Genomic DNA, 17,329 nt, shown 5'->3' with positions numbered 1-17,329 from the left:
TAAGAGGTAACTGTGCTCACCTACAGGCCAGCAGTGCTGCTGCCTCCATGCCAGCTGCTGTGGATGCCAACCCTCCCCCAGAGCCCCCTCACTCCTCCTTCCCAGCCCAGCAGGAGTCACCTGTAGAATGCCAGGGGCAGGAGCCGGGTGTGGCGGTCCGAGGCCGCGCTGCGCAGGACATGGCACTGCCCAGGGCCTGCGAGGACAGGGAGGAACACTGAGCACCTTCAGAGGGCCTCACATCACCTTTCACACTTCTGGAGCAGCACAAGGGCTGCACAGTTTCCTTCCAGCCCACAATAAATATGGGGGCTTGGAGGTGCTAACCAGCAAGAGAAGCAAGTTGTCCCCTCAGGCTTTCTCTACTAGCAGGAACAAACCTGAGTTCAGTCATTCCTGATCGTCACTTGGGTCTGCCAAACTCTGGGGTAGAAGTAGGATGCTTTCTCAGCTTTCACACAAGTGTTTTTTTGCGCTGCTTCCAAAGGGCCAGCAGCCCCTTCTCCCAGGGACACTCCAACCCAAGGGATGGGTCACCCGTCCTTCCACCCCTTGGGGACAGGACTCACCTCTCTCTGCCGAATGGAAGAGCAGGAGCCAGGATGTGCCCCTCTCTTCCAGGCGCTGCAAGATCTCCAGGGACCATTCCAGAGATGTCTGAAAATCCACTCCTTCCTGGGTGTCAGAAAGGAGAGGTCTGGTTTGTCTTGGGCTGTAGTTACACCAAAGCAGAAAGGAACCCCCACAGGGGACTGCACATGAAGTGCTCTGCTAAAGGACCTGAAGAATTTAGCCCAAGTCCTTCCCCTCACCTGGCAGCCTGGATTCCCCCAGGAAACTGGGCACCAGAGCAAGGCAGTGTCCTCCTCACCAAACCAGGCCACCACAGAGCTCAGCTGAGAGAGGGGAAAGCTGCACCATAGAATGGTTTGGGTTGGAAGGGACCTTAAAGATCATCCAGTCCCACCCCCTGCCATGGGCAGGGACACCTTCCACCAGACCAGGCTGCTCCAAGCCCCGTCCAGCCTTAATCAACAGACCACTGCACGTCCTACACCCACCCCACTGGAGCAGCTTTTGTCCTCTCTAACCTTTCTAGTGACAACATGTCTTGGGATTATTGTGGGATTTCTTTTTTCATTACTCATTTTACATGGATTAACCTCCCAGCTCTGTCTCCTCAAGATGTTTCTCTCCTCCCTGGCTCTTCCCCCAGACTCTCCCACAGGCAGACTGAGACCAGTTGGTTATTTTTGCCTTGAATCTGCTCCCTGATCCCATCTGTGAGGTGACTCCCCAAACGGCTGCACTTCAAAGCTGAGGTGACAGCAAAGGGACAGAAACAAGCCTTCACAGGCAGCAGGATGCTCAGGGCAGGCAGCTGCTGGAAGTTCCTGTCATCTTTGCTCCTTCGCTTAATAGCATTAAACCATTTGGAAACTAATGTTCCTCCTTGCTGGGTAGCCCTTCTCCCATGAAGTAGCACATTCCAGCCTGAGGAAAAACATCATCTGACAGATGTGAGATGCTACACAAAAGCTGAGCAAGACATGAGGTTCCTGAACTACCTGGGAGGTGTGAAGTCTGAAGAGGAAACTGAAAACAGTAAATCATCCAGGAGGAGAAATAAAAGTAGTGGAAAGGGAGATAACGTCAGTGAGAGGAAAACAGGTTTAATCTGATGGGAACAGAAGGCTTTCAGCAGGCTTGTCTGGGGTGTTGCTGATCCCTTCCTCCTGGCAGAACAAGCTCCCAGCCTTCCCAGTGCTGCTACAAAGCATTTTTGGGCAGCAAACCAAGCTGATCAGACACATCCACTGCCATGAGAATTCCCTCGGGGCTGAACTCACCTTTGGTGCTATTCTGGCTGAGATGAGATCCAGGAGTGAGAAGAATAGCAGAGCAACAAGGAGCTGCAGGGGAGAGAGGCTGCCTGTTAGTTGTACCTGTAGTGATGACCTGGAACTCGACTTTCCCAGTCAGGGAATACAAACATCTCACCAGGTACCTTCCCAGACTGGACCTGGATGAACTACAGTGTTTCACCTGCTGGGATCCCAGTTCCCCTCAGCCCTCCCATGGTTCTCACTGCCCCTGGCACCCTCCAGGAATGCTGAGGTGAAAGCTGCAGCTGTTCCCCGTGTACCAAGTGTGCTCAGTGACACCAGTTTCTGACTGGCAGCTCCTGGCTCCAGACCAGTACCAACAGTGGAGGAGTCAATCCCACAGGAAGAGGAGCTGCTGCCTGGAGCAATAAAACCTCCACAGTAAACACGAGGCCCAGGTTCTGCTTCAGCACTGGCACCTGTGAGCCTCTGGCACAGAGACACTTCCTGTGCTGAGCTCTGATCCTGGCTCTTCCCTGGAAAATCCACAGCCAGAACTGCCAGGCAGCAGCCCGGCTTCCTCCTCAGCAGAGCCCTCCGGGGAGCTCCCCTTGCACTGGGGTGACAGGCAGAGCCATTTCCTGGACCAGACTCGGGAAAACCCTCAGGAAATCTGTCTCTGGGAATCCCAGCACAACTTCCCAGAGCCCCTAAGATGCCTGTGCTGCTGTCTCACAGACTTCCTGCATCTCCTTAACTTTCCAGCCAAGTTGCCCGAGCTAAAACCCACAAGGACTGCTGTTGTTGGAGGGAGAGGGAATCCTGGCACGCCATGGATGGAGCTTTCCATCACTGCAGGGCCCTCTCCAGCTTCAGTTTTTAATGCAGCTGTTGAAAAGCCCTCCCTGACTTCACAGGAGCCAGAGTCTGAGTTAAAACTTTAAGCTTGGAACAACTTTGCCTTTAGGATAAGAATTTAGCAACTGGCAATTTACAGCCACCTTTTATCAACTTGCCACCAGCAAGATTTCCCAGCAGGGATTACCAGGGATGCAGCACTATCTCAGGACAACTTCTCTCAGTTAAAGACCTCCTATTTCTAGTTTTCAGGTGTAGGGAAGAGCAGACACATAAAATGCACCCAGCCTTGCCTGCTCTGCGTCAGCCCCCAGCCTCTCCAGTGCCTCCTTCCCTCGTCCTCGTGGTGACTGCTGCAGGATGGCACTGTGGAGGAAGGCAGCCAAGAGCCAAGAGGGGTCACAGAGAGGGAAAACTGCTCCTGAACAAAGGAACCTGGGAAACAGAACAAACATGTCAAGGGTTTGGACATAAAAAAGGGGAAAAAGCACAGCTGTGAATGAGGAGGAAATCAGGGAGTTGGGCAAAGTTGCAAGTTTGTGATTGGGACAAAAAAGTAAATAATTCTCTCCATTTTGTTTTCCCTGTAGTTGGGTGCTACCTGGAAAAAGCTGTAAAAAAGCCAAAGTCTAGAAGCAGACAGAAGCATTCCCAAATCTCTTTTATCAGCAGTTGGACAGGCAGTAACTCTACACTACAGAAGCACGTGATTATCACCTGCCATAACCTGCAAGGAGATTCTTACATAAACTCCCAGCTTTTGGAGAAAAGCTGCAGGGCACTGACAGACTGTGTAAGGAGAGGTAAAGAAGGAAGCAAGCAGCCAGTGAGCAGCTTCAGGAGCCCAGATGCCCCAAATCCAGGGAGCAAAGGGTGCGGCAGCTCCCGGGAGTGACTCAACGCCTGCGGAGGCTGTGCCTAACCAGGACTCTGCCTCCCAGCCTCCTCTGCAGAGATCCCCTTTTCCCTGTGGGGAAGCACTCTGACCCACATTGCACACAGGGCCAGACTAAATAATTAGAATGACACATTTTGAGTTTAAGCCCTGCAGAGGAGTCTGTCTAGAGCTGCCCTGCAAGCCTCAGCCCACGTGAGCATCCCATCCTGCCTGGCCTCCAGGGCTGGTCCCTCCAGGACAGCAGCTCCACGCTCCATCCCTCACACACACCTGGTACCTGAGCCATGCCAGCCCCTCAGTCTGTCCAGTTCTTCTGCAAGTGGAGCCCCAAAGAGTCTTTTCCACTGAGAGCAAAGCACTGGCTCCAGCCTCGGCCACCAAAGCTGGGGACAAAGATGGAAGCCAGCAGCATTAGTGGTGGGGCCTCAGTGGTTGCTTGCAGTCCTGTACAGCCAGGTACTCAGGGAAAGGTTTTCCCCCTCTCCTTAGTGAAGAAGCCCAGGCTGTACACGCACACATCAGAAATGGGAGAAATGTCACACCCTGGAAATGCAGAGGCTCAGTTGTGACCGTGCTCACACCAGGGTGCCCTGGGACTCCTCTGGCAGGAGCAGTCAGAATGAAAGGACTGTTCCACAGAGGTGATGGCCACACTCAACACATGCACCAAAACCTGTGTAAAACTGCACATGAGGAGTTACACACAGGAGAGAGAAAAAAAAAAATGGGATTTTTGGGCATTTTGGTTGCTTGTGATGTAACCACCAGCCCACATAGAGCATCAGAGACCAGGACAAGCCTCCAGCTCCCCTTTCTGGAACAGCTCCTGTGGCAGCACCCCAAGGAGCCCAGAGCTGGCATCAGTGATACCAAGGGCTCAAAAACACCCTGCACATTTCCAAAGGCTTTAAGAGTTTCTGCTGGATGTTGCACACTTAGATAGTGTTTAACACAAGCTCTGAACTGGTGCTGCATTTCTCCCAAAATCAGAGAGCCAAAACAAGATCAGTTACCGCTGCAGAGAGGAGCAGCACGGGACACTTGGTTTGACACTTTGTTAGAGCCTCGTTGACCCCTTCTGCTGCATCCTCACAGTCCAAGCTGGCATTAAGCAGGCCCTGGAAGAGGACAAATGACAGAGTGACTCCACACATCCCTCTCTGCTGCTCCAAGTCCCTCACTGAGCGTGTGTAAACTGATCTGAGATAACTGTAGGGGTCAGCACGGCTCAGCAAAAGAAACGTGTACCAACAGCTCCTTCCCCCACCAGCTTTGCTGCATTGTATTAAAATTCACCTCCACCACTACTTCTTCCTGCTGCTTCCCCTCATCTTCCTCGATTACTGCTCTTCTCGGAATTACATCAAGGGTTCTCAGAAGGAGGGTACAAAGGGGACACCTCGTGTATCAGGAGGAGAGCTCTGAGCAGGGACAGTGAGGCAGAGTGACAAAAGCAGCATTACCCTGAAGAAGTGAGCTGTGATGTCGTAGGAGAGCGCATACCCTCTGGAACAGACGTTCTTCTGCAGGAAGACATGGAGAGGGAAAAGAAAATCATCATTCCTTCCCTTTGGAATGTGATTTCCTTAGAGCATTTTGGGTGCCTGGCAGAGAGGGGCTCAGGCAGCACAGAACCCCGCTGAGAGTCCTGAAGGGCAGCTCAGGAGGCAGGAACGTGGTTTCCACATAAAGCACTCCCACAGACCTGAGCTGCACGGCCCCCGCGTCCCTGCCCACCCCGAGCCCAGGGCGGCAGCAGCAGATAGATTAACAGTCTTGGGGTGAACAGAGGTTTCTGGCTGTGCCTAATATCACAGTGCAGGAGGGCCTGGAACGGCCAGTCAGGACGAATAAACCGAAATTAGCTGTCCTTGGAGCACAAAGCAGTGTCCTGAGGGACCTGCAAGGCAAATGACCTTCCAGAAAGCTGCAGGGATGTCCCTGGGTGTTTCTCAGGAGGATGAGGAGACTTTCACTCTACAGCAAAACAGTTCAAGGCCCTGGCATGACAGGGGGATTGGAGAAGGGCTCATGCTCAGCCCCTTCCAGGCCTCCATGGAAACGCTGGAGGTTTGTCTGTAACCACTTCACCAAACAAAGCAACCCCCAAGGATTTGCTCTCAATAGTGTAAAATGCCACCAAAGTTCCAAATGAATGAACCCAAAAGTCACAGAATCATGGAATGATTTGGGTTGGAAGGGACCATGGGTAGGAACACCTTCCACAGACCAGGTTGCTCCAACCTGGCCTTGAACACTTCCAGGGATGGGGCAGCCACAGCTTTTCTGGGTAGTTTGGATGCGACCTCATTCCCTAAATTCAAATGTGAGGTCTTTGTCTAGAGCATTTACCAACCACCACTTGGCTCACGTCACCTACCAGCTCCGAGTTCACAAAACAAAAAAAGTCATCACAGTCCAGCACTGTTGTGTTTCCTTTCCAGCACGTGGTGATCAGGGTGGATGCAGGGAGCCCGACCAGAATCCTTCAGCAGGGAAGAATGAAATATTGAGGTTACTGTCAGGGAGAGAACCAGCCTCCCCATGAAGGTGTGTGACACCCAGCCCGCTGCAGGGGCGACTCGTAGCCCAAGATGGCACATGGAAACACAGCCAATTCCAGTGGGTGCCAGGGAATAAGTGTCCCCTGCACAGCTGTCCCCAGGACATCCAGTGCCACTGTCCCTTGCTGTGGAACCAGAGGGGAGGACACTGCACACAGCACCCTGCCCTGAGCAGCAGTGTTGCTGGGGGCATTCCCAGCTGCTCAGGCCTCTCAGGCCTGCACTTACCTTCTGTGCAGCAGCAGCTCCTGCTGCCTCCACAGCTGCTCTCCCAGAGCAGATCCATGCTGGCTGTCTGTCAGTCTTCCCCGGAGAATCTCAAACAGGAAGTGTCTCTGGGCAGCCGAGCAGCCAGGAAGCAGCTTTGGCCTGCACCTCAGCTCCAGCACCAGCTCCTGAACAGGGTGGTGGAGAAACCAGTGAGGGCCACACACCAACCTGCTCTCCAACCCTCTTTGTTTCTCTGAAGCAACCAGAGATGAACAAGAAGAACCTCTCCCAGCCCCCACAGCACTGCCCACACGTGAGAGCTGAATGGAGCCTCGCCAACAGCGAGGAATGAGGGAATACTTTGGTCAAGTTCAAGGACTGAACATCCTCAGAGTCTGAAATCACCTGCAGCCTGCAGAGAATCTCGGGGCTGACCGACATCTTCGACTGGCCACAGCCACCCAGGTCCAGCCTGAAATTAGGGGACACACGAGGTAACTCACCCTGCTAGCCCAGGGGAAAACACAGTTCAAATACAGTCAGATGCTTCAGATGAACACAGAGCTCAGACATTGTGCCTTAAATAAGCTGTAGCTGAGGCAGCAGCTCTGCTCTAACCTCCCTCCTCATTTTCCAGCTCCAGCCACGCCCCCAGGGCATTGCTGCTTGTCTGGCCGAACAAATCTGAGTGCAAAGTCAACTTAAAAAAGACAGCCAGATGAGGGCCTCTCTGTGGCTGCAGCCCCAGACCTCTGTCACCTAAAGCAAGAGGCTTATGCTCAGACTGGTGAGTCACACGGGGCCACCTCCCAGCTCCCACTTCCAGCCAGACCAGAAGGGAATGGCTTCCCCAGCCCCACGGAAGGGACAAGCTCCCAGTGCACAGCCTCAAGGCCATTACCAGAAGGGGAAGTCATGGCACAGAATACCTCGGTGAGGAATCCAGGATGGCATCGATGATGACTCCACAAGCCTTCTCCAGGTCTCCATCACAGCCACCAGCAGCAGAAGGTGCAGGAAGGTACCGCTGATAGATGACCCAGTAATGGAAATCCTGTCTGCAGTAAGGAAAAGGAGGAGATGGGAAATCTACTGGAATGGTGCCCTTCCCTTGATGAAGAAGGAAGCTCACACATCAAGTGTGATGAGTGATGTGTGCTCAGATAAAAGCACCATGTAAGTACAGACATAAAGAGTCCTCCAGCAGACCCCACCCAGCTCTGGCTTCCAGAACAGGGAGGGTTTGTGACAAGTTGTTTGGAAGGGCTGCACATGCAGGCTGTGTGGGTGAGCCTCAGAGAACCATGGAATGGCTTGGGTTGGAAAGGACCTTACAGCCCATCCAGTTCCACCCCCTGCCACGGTTCCACCAGACCAGGTTGCTCCAAGCCCCGTCCAGCCTGGCCTTCCTCAAGTAAAAACACACACACAGCTCATTCCAGCAGTGCTTGAACTCAGGACAAACCACAGCAGGCAACAGGCATTTGTATCCTGCAGCAACTCTTCATTTACTTCCTGATCTTCAGTGCTTTTCCCTAATTTTGATGGGACACTCTTGGACTATTCCCTTTCCAACAGAGCCCCTTGGCCCTTACCTTTCTGAAGCAGAGAGGATGTCCTTTTCAGGGCACACTTCCAGCTCCATCAGCAGCCACTCTCTGAAAGATAGCTGGGAAAAGCAAGGATTTAGGAGCAGGGAAGAACACCAGGGGAAATAACTTGTGCAGAACAGCAACCTGCTGCCCTGCATAAACCCCACCTTCACTTCCTCTCCAGACATAATCCCATGTGGATTAAGAGATATGAAACAAGAGACATCAACCCAAAGAAGTTCCTGTCCTGTTTCTCTTATAAAAAAATTCAAGCTAAAACCCCACTGGCCTTCAAAAATTCATGGCAATCCCATAAAGCCTGTCCCACGCACACCCATCCCTTTGACATTTCCAAACACACTCCTCCCCTCCGAGCCCAGATACCAGGATGAACGTGTGTTATTAGAAATAAAGGTAAAATGAGCAAAGCTCAGTCAGACAGGCGGTGTGAGCATCAAAGACAGGTTCTAACACAGGGGTGTTCCAGCCCTGGACACTGAGCCAGCCAAGCACAAGGACTCATTCTAGGAACACCACAAACTACTCTGCACAAACTGGTTTTAGAGGAAGTGGGTTAAAAAAAAGAGTCTGTCAAATAGGAGACTTTGCAAAGGTGGTACAAAGAGAATAGCTGAGGTGCTTTGAGCGAGGCTGAGCCAGGCAATCCAAGGTGCACAGGTGGCTTGGGGAAACACTGGCATTTAGACAGAGCACCAGAAAAGCAAGGATTTCCAGTTATTTGCCTCTCCATCACTTCACAGAGAGCACAGCAGGGAGCCAGGGTGATGGACAGGCCTTTGCTCTGCAGTGCCTGAGCTTCTACAGCTTGCCAAGCTTCCTGCTTTTCCAAGAAGTAGGACACAAAAGTTTTACCTCTGGTTTTCTCTTTCTACTTTATCATCCCCATCAACATCCCAGCCCACATGACTCAGCTGCCAGACAACTTTTCAGGTATTTCATTCTTACTTTCAGGCATTAAGTTCTTACAAGAAGCTTTTGATCACCAGTAAGGAAATTGCAAAGGGAAGATCTAAAAAAGTGAGAATCAGACACTGAATTTGGGTGATGGAAAAGATTTGTACCTGGAATGCCTTTTCCTCCAAGAGCTCTTGGAAGCGTGCTTGCTTCCACAAACACAGGCTGGCACTCCTGTAGTTCAGAGAGGGGCAGGACAGGGAACTCCAGCTGAGGGGAGCTTTGGCCTCCTCACACAGGACTCCCCGAGCTTCCAAGCTCAGCCGTGGCACCAGGTACTGCAGCTGGAATGGAAACATCACACCCTGCTTGTGGCAGGCCCAGAGCCACCTCTGCTTGCGTGGAACTGCCGAACAAGCAGAGGCACCAAGAGCTAGGAGGGGAGGACACCAAGGTGTATTTCTACATTGTTTTCTTGGTGTAAGTGATACTTGCACAGGGACCTGCAGCAGGAAATTGGTAATAGCAAAACTTCTTCCCTTTTACCTTTTTAATCAGGCCAGGGGGAATCAAGGCACAAAAATCTTCATAAGAACAGGATGAGAACTTGCACATCAGATAAGCGGCTGCTGCAGTGCAAAACCTGAGAGAGAAAAGGAAAGAACTCCATTGTCTGGTTGGTTCAACCACCTCCACAGGCTCTGGAAATCCTCCACAGGAGCCTTCCCAGCATCCCAAAAACCTGGGGGAGCAAGGAGGTGGTGGATGCCACACCTCACCTCAGGCAGAAGGCAAAAGACTCTTCTGTCCTGCACACGAGCAAGGAGCTCCAGTACTCTGAAACAGAAAGGGCCTTTCCAGGAACAGGCTGAGAAAACCCAAAACTGGCTTCCACTCCAGGAATTAAAGCTCTGCATTCACTTAAGTGAATCACAAAAGCTGCTAGTCCTAAAATATGAGTGGCACTGAGGGAAGGACCCTGAAAGGTAAAATAAGTAAAGAACAGGAGAGATATTTTTGGTAACTTTGTAACATTTCATTTGTAAATTTTTTACATCTTCTTTGTCTCATTGTAACAGTTTAATATTTCATTTTTAATACTGTAATGCTTCATTTGTATTATTGTAACATTTTGTACCAAAACAACGTTTCTCAGGGAAAAAACTCAGGCTTAGTGAAGGAGCAGAGCATTGTTTCTGCCCACCAGTAGTGCAGCAACAACTGAGCAGATGAGAGACAACCCACAGCAGAATGGGAGGTTTCTCCAATACAGCAACCTGAAATAACTCACTGTAAATTCAGATTTTGGGGTTCTCAAGGCTTTTTAGCTTCTCTGACAGCTAATTTAGTCTATCAGCCTGTTATTTTCACCCTTGCAATATCACAGGGTAGAGGAAATAAACCAAGCAATGCTTTAATAACAAAACCATGCACTGCTTCAGCCCAGACAGGAGTATCTTAATTTTATTTTTAAATTTTTACAGCTGAGTTATTCAATGTGGAAGATTAGGAATGAAGCATTCTGCCATTTTTCTTTTGTCTCTTTCCTGAACTTCCCTATTTTAGCTTCTGTTAAAATGTCTCAGAATGCATTAACCTTCCACAAGTAGTATTTCTGTAGGGAAAAATTCTCCTCACATTCCTGAGGGCAACTTCATACTCTTTGACCAAAACAGGGTATTTTTTGGAAGCCTGGAGACTGGTGAAGTCCCTCCACAGTGCAGCCCAGAGAGGTCCATGCCCCCCAGCTCAGGAAATGGAGTAGGATGGCCTTTAGCACCATAGGATTCCTGGCTGGAAAGCTGACCTGATGATAAATAAGCTGGCAGAGCCTGCCCAGGAGTGCAGGCAGGAGATTCCTGTGTCCACACATCATCTTCACCACCAAGGAGAGGCACGGGCCCTGCCTGCAGAGGGTGAAACCACAGGCTCATTAAATTTATCCCCAACACAGGAATAGGTAATTAAAAATGCTTGAACACCCTGAAGCTGATCCACGCTTGTCTGTAAACACAGCACAATTATCATTCCACTCACAGGCTGAGAGGAAGGGGCACTTTTGGGGTTCTTGAGCAGAGAACCCCTACAGACATGCCCCCCACCAGTGCCCTGCCACACACAATGGATGGCATCTCAAATACTTGTTGTCATCTCAGCAGGCCAAAGTGGCCTCTGAGGAGACAATAAGGACAGGAGGAGCTGCCTGGGGCACAGTCAGAGCACAGGGTAACCAGAGGCAGAGCAATAAATGGGATCACAGAACAAAGCAGAAAGGAATTGCTATGACAAGGCCCTGCTGCAAAGCAGGGGCAGGGAGGGAGGCAGGGATTTTCCCACCCCGATAACAGAAAAGCCCATCCTCAGAGGAGACCAGTGGGAACTGTGCTTAGACACCATTTCCTGGGACTCTTCGTTTGTCACAGCGACTTTTCAATCAGGTTTTTAACAGTGATTCATCTGCTCCGGGACAAAGCAGTGCGAGAGAGGGAAGGATGCCCTGGCTGCCAAAGCACGCTGCCCTCCGGAGAGCACCGCGGCAGCTGGGATCCCAGCCAGCTCCTCAGCACGTCCTTGTTGCCCAACAAAGTGATTTTCCACTGACATGTTGCCCATAATGTTTACAGGCTCTGCTACATCGAGGAGGAGCTGACTCGCAGCAGTGCTTCCAGGGGCAGGGGAGTGCTGCCTCTCCCTCCTCGGCCAGGCCAGAACCAACCCGAGTCCTTGCCAGGGGGAAGCAATTCCAGGACAGAAGGGATTCCAGGACAAAAGGGATTGGCTTCGCTGCCATCCTGCCATCAGCCACCACTGGGCTGAAACGGCAGCCCAGGCACTGTTTGTGGGGGGTGTTTAATCCCTGTCACAGAGCACAAAGCAGAGCCAAAGGCCACTTTGCTGAAGGGATCTGTAAACACAGAGGAGAAACAGGTTTTATTTACTCTTGTACCTCAGAGTGAGGTTCTTGGAGTGCAGAAACTCCAGGGGAAGCAGCCTGCAGCTGCCAGCCTGGCACGGGGGTATGAACACCCAAAGTCCCTCCTCAGCCCTGCACAAGAGCTGGAATTCCGATTATCACCCAATTTTGGTTCTCCTACTCTTTGACTCACATCTTACCTGTCAGGAGGGTTAAAAGAGGAAGCAGCTAGTAGGGTTTGGCAGAATGATGTCAGCAGAAGATCAACAACCTGAAATAAAAACCACCAGGAACAAACCTGGAATAAAACCCACACTGCTGATTCCTGCTTGCCAGGCTGGACACCTACACCTAGTTTTCTGCTCTGTATATATTACGTTTCCTGACACTAAAACAAGGAGACACAGTGGTTAATGATACTCACTGTAAGCTGTACAGGTCCACTGCCACTAAGGACGGAAAATTAAGCCCATGACAGCCCAAGAATGACCCCAGCACACAATAAACACCTAAATACGGCTGTTGGGGAAAGCCTTGCTCATCACAGGACTGCTCTGGTAGAAAGTATCTCCAGATCCCCCATGATCCAGCAACTTCCAGGTGGTTAAAACACAGGAATAGTCTGTGCAGGGCAGGACAAGGGAGACAAAAGGAGAAGTGTATTTCCTGCTGTCGGCAGACAAAGCAGCCTTTCACACCTACTATCCAGATGCATTTTTCCCTACCCAGCCCCACTGTTCCTCAGCCCAAGCCAGATGGTACTCACACTCTGGTGGCAGGGTGCCAGCCTGGGGGCAGGAACGGCCACTTGGATTGGGGAATCCAAAGGAGCAGCTCCGTCCTCCTCGCTGCTGTCACCCAGGACGCTGCGGAGTCTGTCCGAAATCACGGCAATCCGAGCGGGCACCTCTGCGGGGAGGGGACAGGACAGCAGGCATGGAACAGTTACAGCCCCCCACAGCAGCAAGAACAAACGAAATATAAACTTTAATCCGTCAGAGTCAAAAGTATGTTAGGAAAAGCTTTAATAAGCAAAAAATGCTGGCTGGGACCCAGTGGATCAGCATCCACAGCATTACTTTTTATCACCCCAGAGAGGAAGATGCTTTCCAAAGGGGGCCTGAGTCACCAGGTGAGCCCCCAGAGTGGGGCAGCAGAGATTGGTGTGATTATCACAAAGGTAAGTCCCAAATTAAGCACAGGAGTACATCAGACATTAAAATGTACATATTCATAGCTGGAAGGATTATCAGCTCTGAAGGATTACCAGCTTCAGGTTACCAGTGGCAGGAACTCCTGCTGGGCCTTTGGCCAGCACCAGCCACACTTCATTCAGGCAGCTTTTGGGACAGTCAGTGGGAAGCAGCTCCCTCATACCTTCCCACTGAGCCTGGTCCACAACCAGTGACCTGAGCTCAGCCAGTTCAGCCTTCAGCTGCTCAAAAGGCTCTTTGGAATGGCTGGGCTCTGCTTCGGAGTCATCTAGACAAGGAAGAGAGGAAATGCATTCAGCAATTTCTGCATGCACTTTCTGTAGAAGCAGAATTTACTTTTCCTGAAGCTCTAACAAAACCCCAAACTGTCAGGCTGCCACACACAGAGCTTTGTTTTTACATTCAGAATGTGCCATTTAATTAATAATTTATGGGTTTATGCCTAGTTGCAAAAAGGAATTAAGTTTTTAAAGACCAGAGGCAAAAAAATTCTGTTTTCAGAGTTTTCTCCCCACTTCCTTTAGCTCTGCCCCTCACAGTAACATTTGCTGCCCTCAGAAGACTGGAGCCAGGCTCAAAATGCAGAGAGAGCACTTTGAGCATCAGAGAGAGCATTGTCAGCTTCTCCAAATGTTCCATGTTACTCTGGCTTTTTGTTTACAAGAAGGAATAAAAGGAAATTCCTTTTACCACTAGAAAGAGATGCCACCAGCGACTGCCACAGCCCTAAATCCCCCCAGAGTTTGTTAGACTCCTGTCTAGTACAAGGCCCAGGATAAATCACCCAAGAGCAGGAACAGCAAACAACAAAGGTTGAAATTGATACTGGCTGTAAACACGCTGGAAAATAACGTGTTAGGAGGCCACTGAGTCACCTGCGTGTGCAAGAGTGAGCACTGACAGAAGGGTTTGTGGCTGCCCAGTGCCCAATCCTGCCCTAAATCCCGGCTGTGTGCAGAGCCCGGGGATGGGGCAGGGAACAGGGAAAGGATCAGAGCGCAGGGGACAGCAGGGGACACGGCTGGGGCTGCCCAGGAGGGCGGCATGCGGCGCAGGCAGTGCCACTAGAGGTCAGCGGCAGAGCAGGGAGCCCTGCGGAGCTGCCGGGATGCTGCGGATCCCATCCCGGCCCGCAGGGACCCCATCCCGCGGTTGCCAGGCCAACCCTGCAGCCAGGCCAGCCTGCTGCACATCTGCGGTGCCCGGGGACGGCTCTGTCACGCCTCTCCAGCCACAGCATCTCCAGAAAGCTTCAAAGGCCCTGAGCAGGGCTTGGCTACAGATTTATCTCCGTAGTCAGAGTATGAATCTGTAACTTATCCCCACCACGCTCTGGGAACCATCTCTGCTCACCAGCCTGACCTTTTCATTGTGTGTAAACCACTGCAAGGTGTGTTTGAAACACCCACTTGCTGACAGAGACAGCAGAGCTCATGAAATACCCTCATTAAATATCCATTATCCTGCCCCAGTAAAGCTGCAGCGATGGGACCCGAAATCAGCAGGAGCCCTCCCACCCCAACACCTACAAACCAGGAGCTGCAATCCCTTTCCCAGCCCCTCCTTCCCCCCAAGATCTCCCTAATCCTCTCTTAAAAGAGGATGCCAGGGGTTCAGACAGCACAAGTGTCACTGCACAAGGGATCAGCACAGCAGGTTCCCAGCACAGCAGATTCCCAGCCCGGGCTGAGCAGCTCAGGCTGCAAACGCTGATTCATGGAAAGGTCTTGGAGGTGGAATTCAGCCAGCTCAGGCTCAGGCATCATCTGCAGCCTCAGCACAGGACAGAGCTCCCAGGGACTGCAGAAATCCCACCCAAGCAGGGCTGGCAGAAAAAGCCATTACAGGAGTAAGGATTTAACACCTCAATACAGCATTAAGAACATAACACATATTTATATGGATTAAATACCTATTCAGACATAAATCTTTGAAAATTTTCAATTCAGGAGGGCATCAGTGGAAAAATTAACATTTCATATTGATCCATAAGTAAATGTTGTATTTTTTTACCTTGCAACACCTTTTCGTTCATGGCATGACAGGCTTGCAGGTATGTGGAGTACAGGTTTGAAGGTATTTTATCAGCTCTGTGAAAAAGAAGAGATTTATTACCCTGCATAACCACAAACTGCAGCTTTATTAAATAAGCACAAACAACAGCCCTTCTATGAAATGTAATTAGAGGGACTCTGAAGCATAAAGAGCATCTGAAGCATTTTTTAATCATCTGACATGAGGGGCAGAGATTTCTAGTCAAGGCTTTCACAGCAAGTATTGCCCACGTGTAGCACACACAAACCCAACACTATATATGTTATTAATTAATGTTTTAATGATTATTTCATATCTAGTTCGTGTCTAAGATCAAGTAAGAGTGTGAGCTGTGAGATGCAGCACTCACATGTGTAAAACACGAACGTGCTGAGAACAAGGTGTGACCTCCTCTCTGCAGGGCAGGCACTCGCTGCTAAAAACACGTCCCACGAGGCTCCCCAGAACACAGCCGCTTCTCTTACAACTTTAATTTCACTAAATGATCCAGTCTTTAATTTTAGAGCCAGACTGGAATGACAAGGCAGGACCAAGCACCTCATTTGCAGGCAGTGTTGCAAACATTCTTCCTTCATGGGAGGTTACAGAGGAACTACTGGATGCAAAATAAAGCTGTGCCTGCAGTGCAGAAAAGCACTTTTAAACATGCATGCAGGGCCAGCTCGAGTCCTGAGAGGAGCTGTGTCCTCCTGGGACATCATCCTGGTGTTCCTTGTGTGTTAGCAGACGTTTAAGTCTCGTCTTTCACTCCTCCCTTATCCCCTCCCAAAGAGCCTTTCACAGAGGGGGCTGATATTCCTGGGGAAATTTTATATTCAGCTCTACCCTCCAAGATTTGCATCAAAATGTACCTGGCTTGGAGCCAGAGGGACTCCTAAATAATGATTTCACAGTGGCCAGAGGACTAATTACAGACCTGAAGACTTCACAGATAAGCTCCTCCATGCACAACCTGCAAGCCACAGACCTGGGCCACTAAGCCCTGCCAAGAAGTTGGTTGTAACCAAGGTGTCAAAGCCTCTGATAATCCGATATCAAGTGCCCCAAAACGAAAGCCCAGCAGCACAGAAAACAACACTGGGAAGTCTGAATACCTCTTCAAGGAGTCTATAAAAGCCATGAGTCCATCTGGGGTTTTAGGGAGCTTCAAGAGAGGAAAAGGCAGGTTAGAGACAAATTATCTGTGTAAAAACACACAGCTAATGGGAGGAGCAAAGAAAAAGCCAAATACTGACCACACGGGGCCTGAGCAAAGCTGGAAGGAACCAGGAAGTGTAATATGGTCGTCTGAAAATGCTGGGAAAATAAACAAAGTGTTAACAATGCCAAAGGTCCAAAGTGCCACCTCCACACCTCAGGAGTTAATGTGGCTCCTGCAAATACAAAATGTTCATGGTAACATGAATAACCACAGGTTCAGATTAGCCAATGGTTTTTAATTTCTTTAATTTTGCTTTTTATTGCAATAATTTTGGACTTATTCTGCGCGGGGGAGTGTGCCTTTTCACTCTCCCCACAAATATCCTCTATTAAGATGACTCCTCAGGAAGTGGGAAGAACTTCCCCAAACCTTCCTTGCTCACATCCTCAGTTTTTGTTTCCTTATTTTGATTCAGACTTGGCTTCTACAATTATTGTTATTACCATTATTCTAGCTAAGCCCAGGAGGAGCTGAAAAGCACACAGTACCTGGCTTCTATCACAGAGGTTGGGATCTTCCTTGTGTTTTCAAATATCTGAAGGGCCTTTTCAACATCACGGAGTGCCTGGGCCTGGGGCTGCCTCACACGAGGAACGAGAGAAAGATGTGAGAAAACTTACCTTTTCTGTTCTGAATTTGGATTATTGTGATTCTATTTTGGTTGTTCATGTGGAATTAAGACACATCATCTTCACTTCCAGCCTGTGCCTGCAGGCAGAGGCGCTGACACCCCGGGTTTCTCTTGTTTGAGTTGTAAGACACCTCAAACTGCAACAAGTTTCTCAACTGACAACCAGAGCAGACTTGGAAAAATTAAATTAAGTCTTCGCTTACTCCTGTGAGTTTATCACAGGACTGGGTTTCTTGTAGGAATTCAGCTACCCTGCCTCCAGCCTGTATTTCATGTAATCATGGACTGTGTAAGTGAGGCCTCTTCCTCTGATCAAAATGTAGGAAGGAATAATAAAGCCAAACACTTCCTTATAAATTACTGTTGTTACCCAGCATTTATCATGAACCACAGTGTGAAACTGCAGAGTGTAGATTCCATCCCCAAATCTCCTTTGAATATCCACGCTTTG

The 17,329-nt window shown here is 50.2% G+C and overlaps 1 protein-coding gene across 4 annotated transcripts in view; it reads right to left on the bottom strand.

Moving 5' to 3' along the window:
* The window catches only part of FANCA (FA complementation group A), a 32,612-nt gene that overhangs the window by 1,616 nt on the left and 13,667 nt on the right, over window positions 1-17,329 (bottom strand). For 2 of the 4 annotated variants that reach the window (XM_069026569.1, XM_069026570.1), the window contains exons 18-40: window positions 16,736-16,824; window positions 16,282-16,342; window positions 16,141-16,190; window positions 15,005-15,081; window positions 13,155-13,259; window positions 12,544-12,686; window positions 11,978-12,048; window positions 10,671-10,770; window positions 9,643-9,842; window positions 9,410-9,506; window positions 9,031-9,207; window positions 7,952-8,025; window positions 7,286-7,414; window positions 6,762-6,828; window positions 6,375-6,541; window positions 5,963-6,068; window positions 5,046-5,105; window positions 4,596-4,700; window positions 3,853-3,965; window positions 2,978-3,119; window positions 1,851-1,913; window positions 570-675; window positions 121-196 (exon numbers count right to left, since the gene is read on the bottom strand). In XM_069026569.1, coding sequence (XP_068882670.1) covers window positions 121-196; window positions 570-675; window positions 1,851-1,913; window positions 2,978-3,119; window positions 3,853-3,965; window positions 4,596-4,700; window positions 5,046-5,105; window positions 5,963-6,068; window positions 6,375-6,541; window positions 6,762-6,828; window positions 7,286-7,414; window positions 7,952-8,025; window positions 9,031-9,207; window positions 9,410-9,506; window positions 9,643-9,842; window positions 10,671-10,770; window positions 11,978-12,048; window positions 12,544-12,686; window positions 13,155-13,259; window positions 15,005-15,081; window positions 16,141-16,190; window positions 16,282-16,342; window positions 16,736-16,824 — 2,378 coding nt within the window. Of the gene's footprint in view, window positions 1-120; window positions 197-569; window positions 676-843; window positions 913-1,850; window positions 1,914-2,977; window positions 3,120-3,852; window positions 3,966-4,595; window positions 4,701-5,045; window positions 5,106-5,962; window positions 6,069-6,374; window positions 6,542-6,761; window positions 6,829-7,285; window positions 7,415-7,951; window positions 8,026-9,030; window positions 9,208-9,409; window positions 9,507-9,642; window positions 9,843-10,670; window positions 10,771-11,977; window positions 12,049-12,543; window positions 12,687-13,154; window positions 13,260-15,004; window positions 15,082-16,140; window positions 16,191-16,281; window positions 16,343-16,735; window positions 16,825-17,329 lie in introns of those variants that run through there. The other 2 variants (XM_069026571.1, XM_069026572.1) reach the window with 2 other exon arrangements.

The sequence above is a fragment of the Aphelocoma coerulescens genome, chromosome 11 (assembly GCF_041296385.1).
Source record: "Aphelocoma coerulescens isolate FSJ_1873_10779 chromosome 11, UR_Acoe_1.0, whole genome shotgun sequence".
Taxonomy (NCBI): domain Eukaryota; kingdom Metazoa; phylum Chordata; class Aves; order Passeriformes; family Corvidae; genus Aphelocoma; species Aphelocoma coerulescens.
This window is presented reverse-complemented; position numbering and strand designations above follow the sequence as displayed.